Below are 25,076 nucleotides of genomic sequence, written 5' to 3'. Positions count from 1 at the left end.
AGTGACATCTTCCAAGCGTGTGTTGATGCCATTCAGTCGGACTATTATCTCGAAACATTGGGATTTTGGTTCAAACATTATGTCCTGGAGCGAAGGCTCTGCTCCACATTCTGCTCCACGTTCCCCGGCGTCTGGTTCAGGTGTGTGAGCATCGCTGATTTGTTTGTTAAGTCCTCCTTTCCTTCGTAGGCTATTTGCCATTCTGCAAACCGCTGTTTTTCTTTTCTTGTACTTTTAGCTCTAAATTAAAGTTAAAGTAAAGTCAGATTGGAGGTAGAAAAATGAGATTAATTACTGAGGGGATACAGAGCTTTCAGCTCAGGCTGCCATCTTGTTCCTTCCTCACCTTGTATTGTGAACTTTTGTTCATTCCATATCTACAGCAACACATGCAATGAGTTATCCTAAATGTTTTGGCAGTTTTGTATAAAGTAACAAAAAGGCATACTTGAACAAATCGAGATATCAAGTTTCTGACAGTCACATAAACAAAAATTACTTGAGAAAAAGTTTTGTAATGTTGGCTATTAAAAGTATCTAATGCAAAACTAATTTTCTGGGAATAAATGTTATAGTTTAAGGTAAGGTTAAATGGTACAAATATTGGCATGAATCATTACCCTCCGTGTACACTGGTTATCAGCTTATCCAATTTCATAACATCAATAAGAAACATTTTGGTTATTACTTTTGTTATCAATCGGATGGCTGATGAATCAAATTATTTTAAAGATGTGCTAGGCTGGCTGATTGATATAGAAGGTTGATGAGACTTAAAATGATGAGAATTAATAGAAAAACAGATTCACAATCATGATTTAAAATGTAAAAAATTAGGTCGAAGTCATACTTACAAGATGATTAAGTCCATGTTATGACTTAATTGGAACATGTATAGTAACCCCAAATTATGAGAAAAGGTTACAAATTGGAAGCAAAAACTACATATACTTATCTCACACTTTTGTCTTCTTATCTTATAACTCAATATGGACATTACTTTAACTCTCAGCAATGGGCTTTAATAGATACAGCTTGTAATATGCAAACAATTTTTTTTTAAATGAAACTGCATATTTTGTCCCTAAAGTTGTAGCGGACTTGAAGTCATGAGGCAGAAAATTGAAATACTCCATTCTAACAATGAAAAGTGCCTTGAGATGATGTATGTTGTGATTTGGCGCCATATAACTAAAGCAAATGGAAATGAAAATGCTGTACCCAAGTGAAGTACTTAAAGCAAAATTCTGTAACTTTTCACCTGAAAATAAAGGTTAAGTAATTTAAAATAATTTGAATGGTACACTGGAGAATTGCAGTCGCTTAAAAAGGAAAAGGTAACCTCAAGATTCTCCGGCAGGTCAACTGGTCTGAGCATCCTTCCTGCAAGTCAGAGCTGTTCAGGAGTTTTGTTCCCTTCACTTCTGAGAAGGTGGTTGTTCCAGGCCTCGACAAAAGCCTCCAGGTCTGCCTTCAGTTTTGGAAGGAAGGCCATGTGCACAGCAAGAAGATCTTCTGTTGAGGACAGGGTAGTAGTAAATCACTATGTTTATAGGTGCACATCAAACACAGCCTATACAATTTAACATTAAGTACAGGGTTGCCTTTTGAAATTACATCCATGATGGTTTTTCTAGTGTTTTTGTAACATTTTGCAAATTCAAAAATTAGAAGATCTGCAATAAACTGTGATTCCATTAATGTTCATTACAGTAGCCCTGACATTTGTCAACCAATCTAATCCTGTTGAAACTGACCAATTTTACAAGGACTAGCATCATCTGTTTTCCACCCCAAATTACCCTTACCTTTGGAGGACACATTAAGAAGAGGATCAGTTTCAAGGTTATGGAGATCACGGTAATATTTTGATGTGACACATGTCCTGACATCACGCCACAAGCGTTCAATCCTACAAAGACAGAAATTAACATTATTTCAACCTCTTAATTGAAGCTTAAATATTACAGTGATGGGTGCGTTGTTCAGCTTTAGCTGTGTGTTTTTGTTTTTTATTTACTCAGAGCTGGGATTTCCATTTTTACAATTTGCTTGTGGGGATATGAATGCACCATGGCCTAAGTGGTGCCATGTGTAATAAATTATGTCATATTTCATGTCAGAAACTACTTGTTTTTGGCTTTAGTGCAAGCATGGCAGTATTATCTTATTTTGCTGTATCTTGCACTTCTGCTTATAGTGGGGCTCAGTCAGGTCAGATGAGTGTTGATCATCAGGTCAATTCGGTCAGCACCAACTCGGGTTTGGACAGGTAACAGCCTGAGAATCTCAGACCAATCCCAACACCAGGACAGGCGTGCAGAATTTGAAAATACCTTTGATTTTGGACAATTTCCACATTCTCCATGCCTTGATCACCTCTTACCCTGAGGTGCAAGCACAGAGATGATTAAAATGTGTAGCAATCTGTCAGTAAGGAATAATGCACAGAACTCCAGCGCACAAAACTTGCAAAGTGCACCTGGTCTATGAAATTAGAGCCCAAGAAGTGACAGAGTATAAGAAATTACATTACTAAACCTTTAACATTACAATCCCAGATTCCATGTTGAAATTCTGTCTAGTAATAGCCCACAACAAACATCCATCATGTTTGTGCCGGTACATTGCACTTTAACACAAAATGTTTACCTTGAAGGCATGCCATGGATCTCAGTAGCTCTTTTGAAGGCAGCAAATGCAGTGGATGCACGGTTATTTGTAGCAGTTTCCAAGCACATCACCTGTGGTATGATAAGAAAGTTTTGATACATGTATATAATGTTTTTCAGTTTTTAATTACTTATTATACTCAGGTCAGTGCAACATGGAAATTCTTCTTGACAATTTAAAGGTATATCCCAACAATGTATTCAGAGAGCAGACTTGGGTGAACCCTGAATAATACTCTCATTATTTCACAGCAATACCTGGCAGTTAAACTTCCAGTGTTTCCTTTCATTTGTCAATCGTATGTTTATATTATGAAATTATTACATATTTAAACCACACACACCTTATCTTACATAAACCCTACATAATGAATGCCAATGAAATTGAATGTTACCTTCCTGGAGTAGACATCCACTGTCCCGAAAAGTACAATGTTGTACCTGTTGGGAACATAAAGCACTATGTTACTACTTTCAACCTGGATTTATTTTTTTTATTTATTTTTTTTTTTTTTAGAAAAAATGGCATGGCAAGTAGCTACATATTTGTATTTTCTTAAACAACCTTTTCAACAGTACAAACCTAATCAGTTTGTGGTTGGTATCATAATGCCACAGTGGAGGGGGCCCCCTGACAGAGTACGTTCTGTGCACAATGCAGCCCATTCCAGTCAGTCTGGAAAGAATCCCAAGTGAGTCAACTCGGTGCATTGATGCAGCAACTCTCCTCCACTGCACATGTATTCCAAGTAACTTCAGCCTCCCTTTCACCATGCGGTAGCCTGCTGCTGGCATTTCAGTTTTTATTTGTTGGACTGTCTCATCCAGCTCCTGGTCTGTAAAGTCGCTGTAGTACTGTCGTGTAGAGAGGTCAAATTCCCTCATTCGTCAATTGACCATACTGGCTGAAACACCCAGTAACATTGCAATGTAGTGCACTGGGAGATTTATCTCCAATAGCTCAATCAGTCTCTCTTCTTCTATGCTGTACCTGGGCCAACCCATCTCACAAGTTACTGTTTGAACAGTGTTGCGGGTAACATCATCCTGTTCAATGTGGTCCATTACTAGCCTGAGCAATTCCTGTAAGGCCAGTACAAGTTCTGGGGAGATATTTACATGCCTTGACAGTGCTTCAAATAAGTAGAGCTCTTGTCGACATGTGAACAGCAGGAAGTCCAAGTCAAGAGGTGCTCTTGAGAGAGCTGACTCTAGCTTTGTTTTGAGCCTTGAAATCATCTCATCTCTTAGGATGCCCTGTTGACATGGAAAGCAGAACTTTAAAGATCGTATTAAAAATTATGATCCTTATTCACATAAAACATTTCATACATATAAAAAAGACAGAAGTTCATATCAGACAACACATACCCTGTAAACACACATATGTAATGGGGTTTCAGGGAGTTGTTTTTCGGCCAGTTCACCATACATTATCTCGCTTAGAACATGGCTTACTAGTAAATAACAATAAATAATGTGGCACTAAATAATTGATTCATTGATTCTGAAGTATTTCCGACTGCTATGTCGGAAATAGTCTGCCGGAGGACCCCCTATAATACACTGGGCACCTTCTCTCCTTGTCTCTCTCTCTCACTCTCTCTCTCTCTCTTGTGTCCTATTACTGTGTCTTGCTAGCTCGGCCATTCTGGATGTCACTAACTCGGCTTCTTCTCCGGAGCCTTTGTGCTCCACTGTCTCTCAGGTTAACTCATATTGCAGTAGTGCCTGGATAGTGTGACGTGTGTGGTTGTGCTGCTGCCGTGGTCCTGCCAGATGCCTCCTGCTGCTGCTGTCATCATTAGCCATACTTCTTCTGTTATTATACACATATGATTATTTTCACATATGTATACTGTCAGATATTAATATATACTTTCAACATATTGTATCACAGTAGCCAGAACTATAATTATAATATTATTACTTTCATTAATGTTGTTGTAAGCTACTGTCATTACCATCTCTCCTGCATCTCTCTCTCTCTCTCTCTCTCTCTCTCTCTCTCTCTCTCTCTCTCTCTTTCTGTCTCATTGTGTCATACTGATTATTGTTAATTTAGTATGCTGATCTGTTCTGTACAACATCTATTGCACGTCTGTCTGTCCTGGAAGAGGGATCCCTCCTCAGTTGCTCTTCCTGAGGTTTCTACCGTCTTTTTTTTCCCCCGTTAAAGGGGTTTTTTTGGGGAGCTTTTTCTTATCCGCTGTGAGGGTCCAAAGGACAGAGGGATGTCGTATGCTGTAAAGCCCTGTGAGGCAAATTGTGATTTGTGATATTGGGCTTTATAAATAAAATTGATTGATTGATTGATTGATTTTATTTAACGTTACATCATTAATTGTGATGGTTAGTTACCGTATTTCCTCAATAAATAGCAGGTCTCATATAATGGCTGGATCAAAACATTAAGAAAAAACAAGCAAAGAAAAGAAAAAGAAAACTGGACAAGGATATGATCAGAAAGTCTTTCAATGTTTGTGGGCTGTCTGAGAAGACTGACGGAAATGAAGACGACCGCCATCCTCTGCTTCAGAGAGACAGCCTGCACCCAATTAATTACAATTAATTATATATTCTAATCCATATTATTATTATTATTATTAGTAGTAGTAGTATCATCATCATCATTATTCGATTTTGTTGTTTCGAATGTTTATCATATAACCTTGTTGTCATAACTACAGATATAAACGGGGGAAAGTTAATGGTCATAGAGAGTACACTGAAAAGGAAGCAAGGAGTGTGCTTTGCTACATAAATTTCAATATCTTGTGAGCGCCTCGTCAAAATGGCAAAAAGGTATCATTTGTTGTATCTTCTGATGTTTTAGTGATAGTGATTGTATTTATGAATTTGTATATAGCTACATTTATTGATTTTTATATATTTTGTGTTCACGGAACAGCTCTTAAGGTGTTGATGTTGGCAAGGACGATGGAACAATATATTAAAAGAGCTGAAAACTACCGATGCCTCATCAATACTTGTAAAGCAAATAACCATGAATTGACTGGGGATCGCTACATAGTTAAAAGCCGGCGTTAGATCCATGGGTTTGCCGCCACTATGACAGCTACTGAAACCATTGAAACGTAAACACACAGTTCCACCTGAAGATAAAAACCGGCTTCCGTTGTGTGAAGTTGGGAGAAAGGTGGATAGAGAAATACCAAGACAGAACGAATGGAACCCTTCTGACTCAACGTCACTAATAAGCAAGGTTGCTACTTATGTGTAAATCTTCAGGTGTCACCATTACTGCTCTTCTACTGCTCCTATTCTTCTTCTTCTTCTTCTTCTTCTTCTTCTTCTTCTTCTTTTTCTCCTTCTCCTTCTTCTTCTTCCTCCAATTTGCCGCCGCTACCATTGAGCTTCCTGTCTATGACGGAAACTGTCATCAGCAGAAAACCGAAAAGGCACCCACGTGGGGGGCTGGAAAATGACCAATCATAAGAGTGCCAGGGTCAGCCTTGGTCTCCGCCCCCAAAGTGTCAAAAGTCCTTGGTTCGAGCGAGCAGAACTCCACCGCGAGCGAGCACAGGGGAGAGAGAGAGCGAGAGCAGGAGCGAGTGTGTGTGTGTGTGGTGATCACTCATCTCTGCACTAATTAGGTGCAGAGATGAGTGATCACCACACAGTGCATGCTGCTTAAATTTTTGTCAGACTTGATCCTGACTCACTCTGACATGATGCAAAGGTAGTGACATGAGTTGAAGGTGGTTGCAGGTCTCAGAGCCAGGTGCCCTACTCTCCACCACTGCAAAACCTAAGTGCATGATAGGACACACCTGGCTTTCCCCTTATATAAGAGCTGATTAGTTTAAATGCCTTGTATTTCTTTCATCCCATGTGTTTTGACTATTGATCCATGTTTTTAATTTCTTTATATCAGGATGTGAATTCAGTTTGGACATGTCCAGCAATCATGTCTGGAGTATTGCTGATTTATGGTCTGCATGGTGACTGGTGAGAAGTGTTTGGTCTGCTGTAGGCAAACTGATATGATGACATGCCATACAGGAAAATACTGGCCTATCGGTTTTATGTTAAACAACTGAGTAATATGGAGTTTAAGATAAATGCTGTCATGATGCTTTTGTCTTTTCCTCCTGCTGCCGCTGTCTGCACTTGACTCTTTCCAGGTGAGGCCAGTCTGTCAGGTTGTGCAAGTGTGCAAGCAAATGTGAGAGTGCAGATAGCATTTTGACAGAAAAAAGAAACACTGTGAGCAGGTGTCCAAGCGTTTAAGAGCACAGAGGTCAGAAACTGACAGACGTTAAATAAGTGAAACTGAGTCAGTACTGTGTAAATCTTGTGGATAAAAGCAAAAATGCAGATATGTTTATTGAGCACAGAATAGTTTTGTTTGCTCAAAGTTTTTGCATGCCAATATTTTCCCTAAAAATGTAATTTATGTACTCGGAGGAAAGTATTTTCCTGTGCGCAAAATACCCCATCATGCTTAGAACTGACACACAAATATAACTCCATACTTTTACCCAAACAATACATTACTGAAGTAATGAACTTTTATTGGGTATGACTATATTACTCTGAGACACACCATACATGACAACATCTTATTAGAGGTCAAAGCCCTAAAGCACATGTTCTGTGTGGTTAGAGGGATGATAACAGAGACAGAAACAGCAGAGTGACCTTCCAGCTCCTTTTCACACCACTAGTCATTGTTTCATCATTGGTTTCCTTTAGAATTTAGTAAACAGACTGGTTTTTGGCCTAAATGTTTCCTTCTCTCTTTACCTTAACCTGGGCTTCATCCTCATGAATTAGGAGGTGAAAGAAAGGGACAGATTGCTGCCTGCTCATATGTCCAAAGCATGAAAGTACATCTCTAAAGCCCAAGTTCTTGTAATGGACCTGAATATTTAAGTATGGCATTAAAATGTAGTAGACTTTATTCACTAAATTGTTTGTGTGTCTCTCTGTAATTACCTGACAGGTGGTGAGGAAGATCCAGTCATGTGGTCTACTCTTGTTTCTCCTCGTGTTGAGGAGGGAAGGGTATCAACAGGTATGTATGAGGATTAACTTGACAATATAATCCTTACTATCACTACCTTCCATCTTGCATGGGTATCATAATAGACATTATGTCTTTTTATATCAGGACAGGCACAGGTGACCCCTTTTGTTTACAAGGTACCTGCTGGTGAAAAGTGTCACCTGTCAGTGGAAGACAAGCAACATAGTGTTTTTATTTGACACACCAGAGATGTATATGTCATATACCAGTGTGGAGGGGTATATGTCAGTGGAACACCAGGGACAAATTGTTTTCATATGTCATATGGCAGTCTAGCAACAACATACCACTGCTAATTGACATTGTATTTTGACGGTATAACAGTGTAGCATCCCAACACTCCATATTATGCCTCAGATGCTGTAACTAATTTTAGACTGGGGTGGGGTGTTTGATGGGTTTCCTGAGGTAACTACCAAGTATACCTGTTTTGGGTGAAAAGTAAAAAACCCTCCTCCTAATCTAATAAACTGTCAAAATCAGCAGTTTAGATCGACACTGACCACTGTATACTGCTGTGATTTAAATAAGTGAACCCAGACAAGTCTTTGGATGAAACGGAAGAACAGTTTACTGACTGATTTTTTCTAGCATGTACAGATAATTACCATTTTAGTTAAAAGAAAAAAAAACCCAACACAAGATAAATCCTTTAGCGTAAAAAATAGTCACCTTTTAAATATTAATAAACACAATTCCCTTTCTAAAATAATTCATTCATACATTTTCCGTAACCGCTTATCCTGTTGGAGGTCGCTGGTGGGCTGGAGCCTATCCAGGTGGGGTACACCGTGAACAGGTTGCCAGCCGATAAAGACATTTCTCTCTCTCACTCTACAAGTGTAGAAAGTTTCTTTTTACCAGACAATGAGTTTTTAAGGAGATGTAGTTTACCCTGACATGTTTCGACTGTCACTTCAGTCTTCTTCAGAAGCATCATCTGACGTGCGCCATGACGTGTCTTTATCGGCTGATAGTATCCCGGAGGCGTGACCAGCCTGGCAATCCGATTTGGCTCCTGTAGAAGCAAAAAAAGTCAAGGTCTCGAGCCGTGCCAGAAAGCTCGCGACCTCGCTCTTCCCCTCCCAAACGGACTTTCTTTGTCTTCCATTAGATATCAAAAACTCAAATACTCAGAGGTCAAAAAATCACTGGAGACACGTAGAATCAGATGCAACTGAGTTTAATGTGCTCGCAGGCAACAAACACATCACAACTCAATGAGTCAAGCTCCGGAGCGAGACTGAAGTTTCTTTGTTTGCGCTCGCTCTTTTATCGTGGAATTTCTGCTGAGTCATCTCTTTTCCTTAAACTTTTCCACTGGGCGCTGATCATAAAGGTGTCACATTTCTGCTGAGTTTTAGTCCTTCCCACCATATCGGTGTCACATTTCTGCTGACTCAGCACTTTTTAGTCCTTCCCCCTCTAGTGGCAGGCCTTTTTGCCTTTGTTCAGACACGTCTGGACATGCCCAGACATGCCCAGGCATGTCCTAATGGTGTAATCTTTTTCTCCCGGCCTACTACTACTGTCTACTATCACACTTCCAGGCAATATATGGTATGGTATGTGTGTTTTCAATATATGAATATGCAAACTTGCGTAAAAGTGCTTTGCCATACATGGATACATAAAACATGGTTACATGAACTCCAACCTTAATCAACTTATGCAAAATGAAACATTTACCTGATTAGTGGTTAAATCTTACACTACATTCCCCCCTTTGGGGCTACATAGTCCCATACTATAATCTACATGAATCAAAAACATAACAGAGGAAAAAATATATATTCCCTCCTGTGGGACTTGAAAAGTCCCATACTACAGATCCATCATCAGTATACATCACACATAAAACAGTCACGTTAAAAATTACCGGAATCTAATTGCTCTGAATGTTATTAATGTAGTGGTGTTTGGATACAAGAGTTATACATTGCATGCATGATTAATTACAATAACCTTCTCATATACAGGTCACAGTAGGCAAGGTACATAGTTATCTTTGCTGTTAATGCCGCCTAGTTACTATCCGTCGGGCTCATAGGTGGATGTGCCAGTCATCCGCAGGCGTCGGTAAGACGCCACCTGGTCCCTCAGCATCTCGACCTCCTGTTGCAGCTCGTGGTGGTTGACCAGTTGTCGCTGTAGGTCATCCCTAGCCTGGGCTCAAATGGGGGCTGGTCCTCTGGCATGGCTGGGCGCTCTTGGTAGGCCAACCCTGGATTCTGCTGCTTTGGATACAGGGATCTCTGGGAACTGCTGGCCATGCTCTGCACCTATCTATGTGTTGGAAAGGACATTGTTTAGTTCAATTCACTTCCCTCCTTTTCCTCCTAATTGCCCCGTAGGATAGATAACCTATATAATGTTAATCAGTTGATTGTTAGTATGGGTTTGGTAACAGCAAGGTTTTTCCTTAATCTATTGCCAATTATTTGGTTATTTCCTACCCTGAATCGGCTCCCTCTATACAACCTCGTATTCCCCTTCCAGGTTCCCCTTCATTGGCTCATATAAGTTTATACTATCAGCCATATCCTCACATACGTCCATATTGTCAGTCATGGTTTCATATAAATCGTTGTTCAATCTTTTGGGTGCATAGGATCTTACCCACAGTTTATCTAGTTTCCACAATTCGCCTTTCTCGGGGAGCTTTTCCTGCTGTTGTATTAGCATAACAAATTGTCCCGTGGCCGTTCTCATGGCCCTTCTTATCAGGATCTGTACTAGGGGAAGGACGCAACAAATTATCAAAAGAATAGAACAAGTCCAAATATTACTCCTATAGATCATAGGAGATTTTTCCAACAGAGAACTTTTCTAACCAGTCAAGAATTGATGAGGTTTGTGTTCCAATTAGAGTGTTGTACCTGTTGGTCTCTTAATCTCGTATGTTTTCTAAAGCTTAAGTCAGGTTTCCGTCTTCGCTGTATTCATGGGGAGGGCCTAACTCTAGGTAGGCCTAATTTTCTGTGGCAGGCTATGCACGAGCTGTTAGTTACCTGCTTGACGGAGTACTCTATCCACTGATAAAACATATTAGATCTCCATGTGGTACTTCTAATTAGTTCGTTGTCTCGTGCGGTGTATTTCTGATTCTTCTATGGGGTTTCGGTTTTAGTTTGATCCATTGCTAAGCCAGTTCTACGGGTACTGTGTGCCAGGTGTCTACATTGGCACATTTTCATTATCACACCAGACTCTTGCTGTCACCATCCCTTCTACACTACATTGTGGTCCTATAGACCGCCATGCAACCTAACATTTCCTGGACCTTCCACTAACACACCATCATAAGCATGTGACTTATAGTAAGTCAACTGCATGATCTCTCTGTAAGGTATCTTGCCCTGTTTTGCGGCCATGGTCCCTAGTGCTACTGCACACTTGCCTAGTTGTGCCTGGCCTTGTCTGTCTGGTTCTGCCCCTTCACTCTGTTCTACTCCTACTAGGATAAGCAATAGGGTTAGTAGTATTATTATTCACTTTAATTCCTCCCCATGTTGCCTGTGCTCTCAACCTTTCCCTGTGCTGGTCTATTGGGGGCTGTTCCCTGGGCTGTTCCTTCTCTGTTTTCTGAGTCTCCTGAGTCTGTTCTGCTTCTGTCTGAGTCTCCTGGGTCTGCGTCTAACCCTTCTATGCTTCTGGCCTTGCCTGTTTCTGAGCTGCTGCTTTCTTCTCCCTGCTCTCTTCATGCCTCTCCTCTCTCTCCTCTCTCTGTTCTCTCTGCGCTTGGGCCCTCATCATCAGCCCTGCGGCTACCAGGTGGCGACTCATGAGGTTCATCGTCAGCCACGGAGGATGGGGTGTTTTCCTCTGAGGTGCTCTCTGTCGACACCCTCTTTGGGTTGTTAGCTCTGCAGCAGTGGTTAAGATGGAACCAAACATCCTTACCTTCAACTTTCAAGGCAGTTGGTGTAGCTAATATGACCTTGTATGGACCTTTTCTGCGTGGCTGGTCCCACTTCCTTTCGAACACCTTGACGTACACCCACTCTCCAGGAAGTATGTGTTGAAGGTCTTCTGGGATTTCGACCCTTCTGTCCTCGGTGGTGCCTTTCACCTGCTGGAAGATAGCCCTATGGATACGGGTTAGACTTCATAAATAGTCAAACATTTCATTTTGCAGTTGCTCCAATGGGGGCCCTTCGTAGGGACCCCTCAAATATGGTATTGGCATGGGTGAACCCGTAAGCATTTCATGCAGTGTTAGATGCGTGATTCTGCTAGCTTGTGAGCGCATTGACATTAGTGCAAACGGTAAAGCATCCACCCAGTTAAGCTTGTCCCCACTGTCTACTACTAGTTTTGCTCTTTTTGTTTTCAGAATCCCATTTGCTTTTTACTGCCCCTGTGATTCAGGGTAGTAGACACAGCCGAACTTTTGTTTGATGCCTAGTTGCTTCAGTGTTTCTTGTATTACATTAGATACAAAGTGTTTTCCGTTATCTGATGATATGGTATCTGGCATCCCAAATCTCAGGAAGACTTCTCGGCAGGGAATTTTGCAAGTGTTCTATGATCTGATCGGCTGTAGCTGTTGCTTCTACCCATCAGCTGTATCCGCATATGACCACCAAGACGTATCTCATTTTTCTTACTCTGGATTGTGCTCCCATGTCTATGTAGTCTAACGTGAGGTGTCTGAAAGGACCGTCTGGAGGTGGTATGTGCGCCAGTGGGGCTGTAAAAACTCTCCTGATGTTGTATCTTGCGCAGATCTCGCATTCGCCTAGTACTCTATCTACCGTGGCTGCCATGAATGGTGACCACCATGTTGCTTGCAATTTCCGTAGGATCTTCCCGCGCAATGGTCATTACCATGCACCCAAATTATAGCATGTCACAGCAACAAGGTTGGTAGTACAAAATTGCCATGACTATCTCGCCAGAGACCATTTGTTGGTCCCTGTGCTTGTGTTCTGATAGCGCCACGCTTGATCCACAGTCGTGTTTCAGCTTCACGTACACGGTTTTGCGCGGCGACAAGAGAAGGCATGGTAGTGAGGGTTTCACAATCTTGGATGGTTAACATGGGTGCCATTACTGCACCCATTGCTGCCTGTTTGGCTGCTATCTTGCTAGCTATCAGCTAGGTTATTATCTCTGGCTACCAATGAATCAGTCTTTTGGTGGGCTGGACATCTGATTATAGCTAGGGCTTCGGGGAGGAGCACAGCCTCCCACAAGTCAACAATGGCCTCCTCATGTGTAGCTGGGGTGCCGTCTGCTCCACGAAACCCTCTCTGTTTCCAAATGTTTGCGTGGATGTGGCACACTCCATATGCATATGCTGAATCTGTATATGCATTCAGTGACTTTCCCTTTGCTAATCTATATGCTGCTGTTAGAGCTTTTATCTCTGCAAGCTGGGCGGAGCAGGGCTGAGCAAATTGATTATGACATGATCGCATAGTCACAAAATTCTGATCGTTATTGAGCTGTACAATTCCATAGCCTGCATGACTGCCTGTGGCGTCCTGAAAACAGGAGTCATCAACGAGCAACGTGAGGTCAGTTAAAATGGGCTGATTATGTAAATCTTCGCGAGTGTGCATAAATTTGTCTGTGCCATGAAGACAGTCGTGGCGTACCTTCTGTGGGTAGAACCATTTTGGTGGCTGGATTAATGATGGTACAACGTTGAATGTCGAGCTCAGGAGTGGACAGGATAACCTCATATCCTGTGCGTCTGGCCTGTGTCAAAACGAATCTGGGACTTGTCAGCAGGGCCGAAGCTGGTGAGAGGTGTACAAAGTTACAGGATGTCCCATTGTTAACGAGGATGCTTTTGAAATGCAAAGACAGCTGCGGCTAGCCCCTGATAACAGGGAGGCAAACCGGCCTCTATGTTATCGAGCTTAGTGCTATAATATGCTAGTGGTTATTTACCTGTGGGTGTGTCTCACATTGGGACGACACGCACAAACCCAGATTTCTCTGCTACGTAGAGATAAAGAGGTTTGGAGTAGTTAGGAGTGCCTAACGCTGGAGCGGACTGCATGTCTATTTTTAAGGCTTGGAACGCACCTTCTGCTTCCTCCGTCCAGGACAGCTGTGTTGTGTTGTTTGTCTGTCCTGCTGCTCTTACTAAAGCTCTGAGTGGAGCAGTTTTTATAGCATAGTCACAAATCCATGGCCGACTGTATCCTGTCATGCCGAGAAAAGACAGCATTTGGCCCACCGTCCTGCGGTTGAGAAGCCTTACTTACTGCCTCTATCTGAGATGGGGCAATGCACTTTTTATCCCCACTCAACTGTCTGCCCAAGTACTCTACAGACTGCTGGCAGAACTGCAATTTGTCTTTACTAACCTTGTGTCCCCCCTCTGCTAATGCTATGAGCCCTGCAATGGAATCTTTTCACATTATTCTTTTGAAGGGCAATAGACAAGCAAATCATCTGCATACTGTAATACAGTGCTTGGCACGTTCAAATTAGCTAGGTCATAATGCTGACATTCATAAGTGAACGCAAACAAATATTGAGAGTCTGGGTGTAGCGGTACACTGAAAAGAAACAGAACATAAATAAATGACTGTATACCACTGTGTGTCGGGTGGTATGTCTGAAAGCAACGTGTGAATCTGGCACATGTGGCGTCTCTGTTTCCACCACTGCATTAGCTACTATTCTGAAGAAGTTGGTTTCTTGATTGGAAAAATGAGCATTTTGCACGGACTTCTAGTTTTGACCAGAACTCCAGCCTTTACCAAGCCTTCAATTGTGGGTTGGATACCGTCAATGGCATGCTACTGGAGAGGATACTGCCTCTGGTATGATAGGTTATTATGTGGTTTTAGTGTGATGCGAACAGGTTGCGCTGATCTTATCCTACATCAGTTTTATGTGCTGTCCATAGATGTGGTGGAACTTTACTCAACAATTGTGCGTGTTCTTCTGTGACTGCTGTCTGTGTGGGAGTAGTACCATCTACATGTACCTTGTCTGCGACTGTTTCATCACCTGTCTTAGTTGAGATTCTGATGTATTGTTTGTCATCTGAAATGTGGATGTATTTGTTCTTGGTGGGTAACCACTCTCACACCTGCAGTGCACGTCTGACCATTGGACCCAGATGATGAGACTCATAACTTTCTGCTATCATCAATGTAACGTGTGGTGCAGAATTTGGCACCTGTGACCATCCTACTAATTCTTCTGGGAGGCAGATGGCTGCCGCCACACCTTGAGGTACTGAATACATGTCTTCACTAATGATCAGGCATGGTTTTTATTTTCTTTTTTATTTTATTTTTATTTATTTATTTTTTTTTTTTTTTTTGAGCACTGTGTCCCTGCATTCTTTACAATCTACATGAGTCTGGTCCGCGTCATACATGAGCGTGCAATGCAGTGGCAGATTGGGAGTATGTGTTGTGTCAAAATGTAACCTGACCCATGGTTTCCACTGAGTCCATGTCTGTTTGAGGTGAGACTCTTCTGATGTCAGTTGGAGCCAGTAGACCAACGCCTGTGATGTCTCTGTGGCGTTCCCGGGCAGCTGTGGCATCATGCTTTGTGGGGGGTTGTCAGAGAAGTCTAAATATAGTCCATCTTGAGTACTCATGATCTTAGTTTTGAGAGGGCACAATATATCTCTGCCTAGAAGGTTCACTGGCGTATGAGTTGAGTAGAGTAGGGGTGCAAAGATGACTTTACCAGCGATGAGCATTGAAACAGGCTCTGTCATTGGTATGACTTGTGATTTCCCAGAGAAGCCTATGGTCTTGATGGATGACTTAGAGAGGGGGTGTGTAGAGTCTCTTTTTTTTTTGTGTGTGTTTCCATATGTAGCCCCTGTGTCCACCATAAAGGAATATGCTTGTTCGTGGATGACAACAGGTATAGTTGGTTCGTTGTGTGGCTGTAATGAAATGACTGGTGACATTACTTCCCCCTCAGGCTTCTCCGGGCAACCCTATCATGGGCACCCTGTTTTTCAGCCAGTTTTCTGCTGGACCTTCCCATGGGTTGACCGGACACTCCCTTGCGTCGGGGGCCGGGCTGGTAACAACCCCAGCACAGCTTGTTAGGCGCTGCAGGATTCACTTCTGGAAATCCTGTATTCATTTCCTGGGAGCCTGATTGCTGATAGGGTGCGGCTCGCTGATAGGTTTGCCGTTGTGGTGGCTGGGGTCCTGGAGGAAGGTTCGGTCCCCTTCTCCATCCTCCTCGGCCTGCTGGTCCTCCCCTAGGTTCACCTCGACCCTGCCCCTTCGGGGCCTCTGGCTATCGTTGTTTCCACCTGCTCATTGTGGATAACAGTAGTGGTAATGTGAGGCATTGCATTGTCAGTGTTCTGCGTGTGGGGAGCGTCTTCTTTCATCTGCTCTCGGTCTTCGTATCCCTGGCCAAGGTCACTGTGAACCTTCCCTCCACTTGGCCTTCCGTTGTTGTTGCTGCTCTTGCCTCCCCTACTGAGCGTAGTGGGTATTGTGCCGTCTCTGATGGTGATATGTCTTGTGGATATGGTGATGGTGATGCTGGCAGGGGTGGGGCTGTGGGTGTCACATCCGTCGGTGCCTGGGGGTCCTGTGTGCCCTTGCTGCGCTTTGCTTGCACCATTTGCGGTGGCTGTGAGTCCTGTGGGTCCTGTGGATGCTTACAGTACTCTACTTGCACCATTTGCTTCCCACCCCCTGTCTGTCTAAACCACCCCAATACCTCCCTTTTTTTTTAATTTTAATCCTTTTGTTCTTTTTCTTATAACTCGCCTTAGTGTCTTTTGCCTCAGTGTGTCTTAGTTCTGTATCCACCTTGTCGCAACATGCCAGGTTGAAGGTTCCATCTTTAGGCCAACGATTTTTTCTTTTTCTTTTTCCTATTTTCAGATGTTCTTTTGTGCCATTCAGTCACACAGCGTTGGATTCAGTTTCTCCTACCTGAGTGTTATGTCATCACTATCTCTATAGGTGTCAGAAACCCTTTTTCCATCTGTCCTTGGTTGGCTCCCATGAAGCCTTGTTTAACTTTACTCACTCTGGGAATTTTGTGGTTGCTCGTCTGTTTCTTTTGTATGTATCAGTGCTAGTAATTTCCCTACTGTGAAGGCAGTTTCGTATTATTTTTCTTCAGAGGTTATGTTCTAATTTATGTGACCAATCTCCTCCCAAATTAGCTTTTCTAGGCACGACAACAATCTGCAATCTTGGATTAAATTCCACTCTGTTCTCTAAATCTTGAAATATTACCTGGTTCAGAGGAAGTGAAGCTACAGGTCCGTTTTTATAACCATCACACAAACATTGCAGCAGTGGATCTAAAGAGCGGGGAGTCCACAAATTATTTAAAATCGTCTCCCACTGTATACCTGAAATTCGCCCTTCACTTGTTTCAATTGGTAAATTTACTAACTATCCAAAGTTTTAGCAAATGTCTTGCTCGTTTTGCCACTGCTTCTCACCCTCGTTGTCTATGTAGGTTCTTTCTAACCCGAAATGTGTTCTTTATGCCTCTGGTATCTACTATGCCATCAGTCACACAATGTTGCTCAGCCCAATTTTCATCACTACTGCTGTCACCTTCTTCCACCCAGCTCTTAACAGCTTGATCTCAACTTCTTTTTCCTTTATTTTATTACTTATTTTATTTATTATAAAACTATACTTATAACTTATTTTATTTATAATTTTATTACTTATTCTATTTATTTATGAAACTATACTTATAACTTATTTTATTTATCTATAAGATTAAATTAAAGTAACAGATATTTATTTTTTATTCTCCCCTTAACAGCCAACCAGTTTGTATGGAGTTCACCCGAGCAACTGGTTCAATCAGTGAAACGTGGACTTTTCGTTGGCACCGTTAGGTTTCCAGTCCCCAGACAATTTGTTGACACCGTTAGGTTACCCTTGTCTGGTTTTGTTTCACTGAGACACTGTTAATAACTACCTCATGTAACAAAACTTTGAAACAAATCACATAAAACAAACACAGATACCAGATTATGATAAAACACTCAGGCCCCAAAATGTCTTTTTTTTTCTTTTGTAATGACCTTTAACCCAATAGGTCAGAACCAAAATATCAAATTTTAACAAAGCTTTGCTTTTTGTATAAGCCCACTTCTGTTGGCTGTGTTCCTCACTCTGCTGGTTGCATTCCTCACCCCCTCCCTTTGTACTATCTGTTAAGTCAGTCTCCCAATGATTTGTCAGTGTTTTTACAGTTACATTTTATTTAACACTTTACTGTATTTACAACACTTTATACAACGCTTCATGCATTACTTTGAATAGATTATATTGTGTTTACTACAACTTACTTCTAGATATACTACAATATATGTACAAGAACTTTATATCTTACAGTTAGATTTTTACAATTTTTACACTTTTGATCGATCTGATAATTATTTTGACTTATTTTTTGTCTTTTTTGTCGTTTTCTCTGGTTGCAACGTTATCAGCTATCTGTCCGTTCAGACCTGTTCTGTCTACGGTGACTCCCCCTCCTTTTTGGCTGGGAGGTCACTTTCCTCAAAACAGCGGTATCCACAGAAGCTTTTAGGCCTTTAATCTCTTTAGAGTAAATCGCCTATGCAGACCTGATGTCTCCCCTAGACACACCCACTCAGGGTGTACTAGGCAAGCCAACAGCGGTATCCGCGAATTTACTACCAGCACTCCGCCCGCGCAGCCTGCCGGCTGGCATCAACACCCCCGCCCCTACAGGCTAAAGGGAGTGTTGGCAAGTTTCGGCAGCGGTAACCACGTATGTGCTTTTGAGTACTCTTTTCTTCTCTTATTGTACTTTAAATACTCTTAATACTTTAAATACTTTACTCTTACTACATTCCTCACTACATTTATTACCGTACATTCAGCACACACACATTCACTCTTTCTTTTGCCTGCTTGGTTTCTCTAGCTCACTCCCCCACATTCCATACACACATACACACACTCACTCACTCACTCCCACATTCACTCTCCATGTTTATCTCTCTACCTTCCACACACACACACACACACACACACACACACACACACACACACACTGTGTTGCACTAGATTCAGTTGTCTCCAGCAATATATCAGCTATGTTCCAATGTTGTGTTATTAGTTAGTAATTTTTACATCACATTTTAGGTTCTTTTAGGAGAGGAATTTGTCAAATACCTGAGTGGCCCCCAACTGCACCTCAGACGCACCCGGTTTAGGCAGAAAAAAGGCTCTGCTTACCTTATCTGATGGCCACCTGTACGTCTGATGCGCAGCCAAGCGCCCCCGATCTTAGGATCCGACCTCCTCGTCCTCCTACGCTGGCTCGCCAAATTATGTAGAAGCAAAAAAAGTCAAGGTCTCGAGCCGTGCCAGAAAGCTCGCGACCTCGCTCTTCCCCTCCCAAACGGACTTTCTTTGTCTTCCATTAGATATCAAAAACTCAAATACTCAGAGGTCAAAAAATCACTGGAGACACGTAGAATCAGATGCAACTGAGTTTAATGTGCTCGCAGGCAACAAACACATCACAACTCAATGAGTCAAGCTCCGGAGCGAGACTGAAGTTTCTTTGTTTGCGCTCGCTCTTTTATCGTAGAATTTCTGCTGAGTCATCTCTTTTCCTTAAACTTTTCCACTGGGCGCTGATCATAAAGGTGTCACATTTCTGCTGAGTTTTAGTCCTTCCCACCATATCGGTGTCACATTTCTGCTGACTCAGCACTTTTTAGTCCTTCCCCCTCTAGTGGCAGGCCTTTTTGCCTTTGTTCAGACACGTCTGGACATGCCCAGACATGCCCAGGCATGTCCTAATGGTGTAATCTTTTTCTCCCAGCCTACTACTACTGTCTACTATCACACTTCCAGGCAATATATGGTATGGTATGTGTGTTTTCAATATATGAATATGCAAACTTGCGTAAAAGTGCTTTGCCATACATGGATACATAAAACATGGTTACATGAACTCCAACCTTAATCAACTTATGCAAAATGAAACATTTACCTGATTAGTGGTTAAATCTTACACTACACTCCTTAAAAACTCATTGTCTGGTAAAAAGAAACTTTCTACACTTAGTCTGGCAACCTGTTCAGGGTGTAACCCACCTGGTTAGGCTCCAGCCCACCAGCGACCTCAAACAGGATAAGCGGCTGACAAAGACACGCCATGATGCACGTCAGATGACGCTTCTGAAGAAGACTGAAGTGACAGTCAGAACATGTCAAGGTAAACTACATCTCCTTAAAAACTCATTGTCTGGTAAAAAGAAACTTTCTACACTTAATCTATTTTGTGTAGACAAAATGAACCTAATTACACTATATAGGTTGCCAGACTATCACACGACTAACACATAGAGACAGACAACCATTCACACTCACACCTACAGCCAATTTAGAGTCACCAATTAACCTAATATGCAAGTCTTTGGACTGTGGGAGGAAGTCGGAGTACCCGGAGAAAACCTGTGCTGATGCAACAGGGAGAACATGCAAACTCCGCACAGAAGGGCTCTCCCACCCTGGGTTCCGAACCAGGAACCCTCTTGCTGTGAGGCGACAGTGCTAACCACTTTACCGCCGTACCTACTATTAGTAAATCAATAAATTGCTTGACTTAAACCAAATATTGCCACACAAAAGCTATCTAAAGAAAACCTCAGATTTCTCCAGCAAAATCGCTGCTTCTCAATTCTTTTCCCCCTCTTTTTTTTACAGCAGCCTCAGGATGATAATAGATACTCTAAACCCCTTTGTGGTTCCACACACACACTTACTCACATGCGACAAAATGAAAAAAAAAGTTGCTTGAGTGCAGTGCAGCCAACAGAAATGTTATCCTCAGCAGAGGAAGAGGACACAGAAGGTCCCACCCACAGTTCAGCATCAGTCCAGGCGAAACAGTGGGTAGTCCCAGAGATGAAACCAGAGGCCTGTACTACGAAGCCAGTTTAACTTGCCCAGGATATCTTCTCGTTATCTGGTCTGACTAACCCTAACACTGGCCGTCTGGTTGATAACCACCTTTGTAGTACTGGTTGTCCAGAGGCCTGGACTACAAAGCCAGTTCAACTTACCTAGGGTATCTTTTCATTATCTGGTTTGACTAACCCTAACACTGGTCGTCAGGATAACCAGTGCCACAAAGCTGGTTATCAACCAAAGGCCTGTATTATGAAGCAGGATTTGAAGTTAACGAGGTAACTATGGGGTTAACTCTGGATTTACAGTACTACAAAGCTGGTTCTCTTTTTACTGGGATAAATCACTGTGGTAACTAGCTAACTACAGTGGATATTGAAGATATTGATGTGGATGAAGACACTTCTCACGTACACAAATAAATTGCCAACATGCCAACAAAAAGCCTGAACCCACCAAAAAAGAAAACACAGTTATAAAAAGGAGCATAAAAGCACTGGCCTGGCAATTCTCCACACAATGCAAGCACTAATCAGAAAGTACTGAATGAAAAGAGTGAACTTTTAAAATTTTTTGAAAAACGCACAGACACCTAAACAAGAATTGACATCCGAGGAGAGGACCCCAAAAATATTTTTTGGGCTCTTTTGTTCTGAACAGGTATGCTGTTGTAGTCAAGTTTTGTTTAGAGGTTTTGAGGATTATTGCACTAAACATGTACAGCGAGGAGGCCAGTCGGCAGGCCGACTTGAAAGGTGGAGCAGATCTGGAGGCATGGACAGGAACTTGAGATGTGCTGTAGCGTCTCAGGAACTGGAACTTGGGAGAGCTGCAACTCGACACAAAGAGGGACTCAAGAGCACTGTACTGACACAGGAACAGGAGCTTGAGAGTGCTGCAGCTTAGCACGGACAGGGAATTGGGAGTGCTGCAGTTCGGCAGGAGCAGGGACTTGAGAGGGCTGCAGCTCAGCAGGAACAGGGACTTGAGAGGGACACAGCTCGGCAGGAACAGGGACTTGAGAGGGCCGCAGCTCGGCAGGAACAGGGACTTGAGAGCGCAGGAACTCTGGGTGCAGGAGTCGGCTGGACCGCTGACTGGACTGTGGGTGCAGGAGTCCACACAGTTCATCGAGGTAGTCTGCTGTTTCTGTCAATTAGCTGTCTGTTAGTCACTCACTCTACAGCAGCAAACAGCACTTCAAAATAAAAACCTCTGTGCTTCACTGCACTGAAAAATGAAATGTTTTTTTTTTTTTTTTTACAAACTTTTTTTTTACAAACGTTTGTGAGTCACCTGTGGTCCATTCAGAACAGACAGACAGACCAGTGACCCACTTTTGGACTGTGACCCACCAGTTGGGAACCACTGCTACAGGACCTTAGACAGATATCATTTGAATTGCTCTTATAGAGAATATAGTAAGATTTGTAGAGTGATCCCTTTACCATTGATTCAGTCAATCGAAACATCTTAATCATTTAAATGCTATATCAAGCTTGCCATATTTAGTGATTACCTGAATGATAACAAGTGTAATAACAAATATATACGTGCCGTTCTGAAGTCTGAAGTGATTATAATAGAGGATTGTTTATTCAAGTGCCTGGTGTGGAAACTTTTTCTGTTGCGAATAAAGCACACTCTAAATGTCTTAAATGGCCTATTTCCCTAATGTCTAAGAAACCCATTTTAAAAGAATTGATAAGATTAACCAGGTTGCAGATTATTTCTTCAAAAAAAAAAAAAAAGGTGGAAACTTTTAGTGGACCCTTGAACCTTTTGTAATGTGACAGACCAAACATTGGAACATGTTTTTCTCATGTCCAGTATCCAAATTGTTGTGGTTAGATATTTGGAGCTGGATATTGTCATGTCCAAGAAACATTGTAAGTTAATTTAATTAGTTTTTGTCTTGTGTCTATGTTGTCTCGTGATTTCCTGTTTTAGGTTCTGTGCTCGGACCAATCCTGTTTACTCTATATATGCTTCCGTTAGGTAACATCATTAGAAATCACTCTATAAATTTCCATTGTTATGCGGATGATACTCAGTTGTATTTATCAATGAAGCCAGAAGAAAGCAATCAATTAACTAAACTCCATAATTGCCTTAAAGACATAAAAACTTGGATGAGCACCAATTTCCTGATGTTAAATTCAGACAAAACTGAAGTTATTGTTCTTGGCCCCAAACAACTCAGAGACTCTTTATCTGATGACATAGTTTCTCTAGATGGCATTGCTCTGGCCCCTGCCACTACCGTAAGAAACCTCGGAGTAACATTTGATCAAGATTTGTCTTTTAATTCTCATTTAAAGCAAACCTCACGGACTGCATTTTTTCATCTGCGTAATATTGCGAAAATTAGGCCTATCCTGACCCGAAAAGATGCAGAAAAATTGGTCCACGCTTTTGTTACCTCAAGGCTGGATTATTGTAACTCTCTATTATCAGGTAGCTCTAGTAAGTCCTTAAAAACTCTCCAGCTAATTCAGAATGCAGCAGCACGTGTACTAACAGGAACTAATAAACGCGATCATATCTCTCCTGTTTTAGCTTCTCTGCACTGGCTCACTGTAAAATCCAGAATTGAATTTAAAATCCTACTGTTAACTTATAAAGCTCTAAATGGTCAAGCTCCATCATATCTTAGAGAGCTCATAGTGCCATATTATCCCACCAGAACACTGCGCTCTGAGAACGCAGGGTTACTCGTGGTCCCTAAAGTCTCCAAAGTAGATCAGGAGCCAGAGCCTTTAGCTATCAGGCTCCTCTCCTGTGGAATCATCTTCCTGTTACGGTCCGGGAGGCAGACACCGTCCACATTTAAGACTAGACTTAAGACTTTCCTCTTTGATAAAGCTTATAGTTAGGGCTGGCTCAGGCTTGTCCTGTACCAGCCCTTAGTTAGGCTGACTTAGGCCTAGTCTGCCGGAGGACCCCTCTATAATACACCGGGCCCCTTCTCTCCTTCTCTCTCTCTCGTATCCTATTACTGCATCTAGCTAACCCGGCCATTCTGGATGTCACTAACTCGGCTTCTTCTCCGGAGCCTTTGTGCTCCACTGTCTCTCAGATTAACTCATATCACAGCGGTGCCTGGACAGCGTGACGTGTGTGGTTGTGCTGCTGCCGTGGTCCCGCCAGATGCCTCCTGCTGCTGCTGCCATCATTAGTCATTAGTCATACTTCTTCTGTTATTATACACATATGATTATTGTCACACATGTATACTGCCAGGTATTAATACATACTTTCAACATATTGTACCGCAGTAACCAGAACTATAACTATAATATTATTACTTCCATTAATGTTGTTGTAAGATACTGTCATTACCTGCATATCTCTCTCTCGCTCTCTCTCTCTCTCTCTCTCTCTCTCTCTCTCTCTCTCTCTCTCTCTCTCTCTCTCTCTCCCTGTGTCATATGGATTACTGTTAATTTATCATGTTGATCTGTTCTGTACGACATCTATTGCACGTCTGTCCGTCCTGGAAGAGGGATCCCTCCTCAGTTGCTCTTCCTGAGGTTTCTACCGTTTTTTTTCCCCCGTTAAAGGGGTTTTTTTGGGGAGTTTTTCCTTATCCGCTGTGAGGGTCTTAAGGACAGAGGGATGTTGTATGCTGTAAAGCCCTGTGAGGCAAATTGTGATTTGTGATATTGGGCTTTATAAATAAAATTGATTGATTGATTGATTGATTTTGAAATCTTACTCTCCTCTCGTTCCAGGCAACTTGCTCCTGCCCCTGTGTGTTTTCCCGCTGGTCTGATTGTCTGCCTCGCCCCTGATTGTTTCCACCTGTGCCCTTACCTCGTGTGTATATATTGTCTGCCTCTCCCTTTGTCCTGTGCCAGTTCGTCTTGTCCTTCGTGTCAGTGAACCAGTGTTGTATCCATGCCATTTGCCATTGTCAGGTCTTGTTATTTTGATCAATCAATCAATCAATCAATTTTATTTATAAAGCCCAATATCACAAATCACAGTTTGCCTCACAGGGCTTTACAGCATACGACATCCCTCTGTCCTTATGACCCTCGCAGCGGATAAGGAAAAACTCCCCCAAAAATAACCTTTAACGGGGAAAAAAAATGGTAGAAACCTCAGGAAGAGCAACTGAGGAGGGATCCCTCTTCCAGGACGGACAGACGTGCAATAGATGTCGTACAGAACACATCAGCATGATAAATTAACAGTAATCCACATGACACAATGAGACAGAGAGAGAGAGAGAGATGCAGGTAATGACAGTAGCTTACAACAACATTATTGAAAGTAATAATATTATAGTTATAGTTCTGGCTACTGCGGTACAATATGTTGAAAGTATGTATTAATATCTGGCAGTATACATGTGTGACAATAGTCATATGTGTATAATAACAGTAGAAGTATGACTAATGACTAATGATGGCAGCAGCAGCAGGAGGCATCTGGCAGGACCACGGCAGCAGCACACAC

General features: G+C 42.2%; 1 protein-coding gene and 1 pseudogene across 1 annotated transcript; one reads left to right on the top strand and one right to left on the bottom strand.

Annotated features, from left to right (window-relative positions):
* Nucleotides 1-25,076, top strand: part of LOC125889092 (Na(+)/H(+) exchange regulatory cofactor NHE-RF3-like) — a 268,747-nt pseudogene that overhangs the window by 111,525 nt on the left and 132,146 nt on the right.
* LOC125889111 (uncharacterized) lies at nucleotides 1,391-3,557 on the bottom strand. Its single transcript, XM_049576837.1, has 5 exons — nucleotides 3,256-3,557; nucleotides 3,068-3,113; nucleotides 2,653-2,744; nucleotides 1,809-1,912; nucleotides 1,391-1,515 (listed from the first exon to the last, which is right to left on the bottom strand). The coding sequence occupies exons 1-5, from the start codon at nucleotides 3,555-3,557 to the stop codon at nucleotides 1,391-1,393; spliced, it is 669 nt and encodes a 222-aa protein (XP_049432794.1).

This window comes from Epinephelus fuscoguttatus, linkage group LG5 (assembly GCF_011397635.1).
Source record: "Epinephelus fuscoguttatus linkage group LG5, E.fuscoguttatus.final_Chr_v1".
Lineage (NCBI taxonomy): Eukaryota > Metazoa > Chordata > Actinopteri > Perciformes > Serranidae > Epinephelus > Epinephelus fuscoguttatus.
The sequence above is the reverse complement of the archived record's forward strand: the minus strand, read 5'-3'. Positions and strand labels throughout refer to the sequence as shown.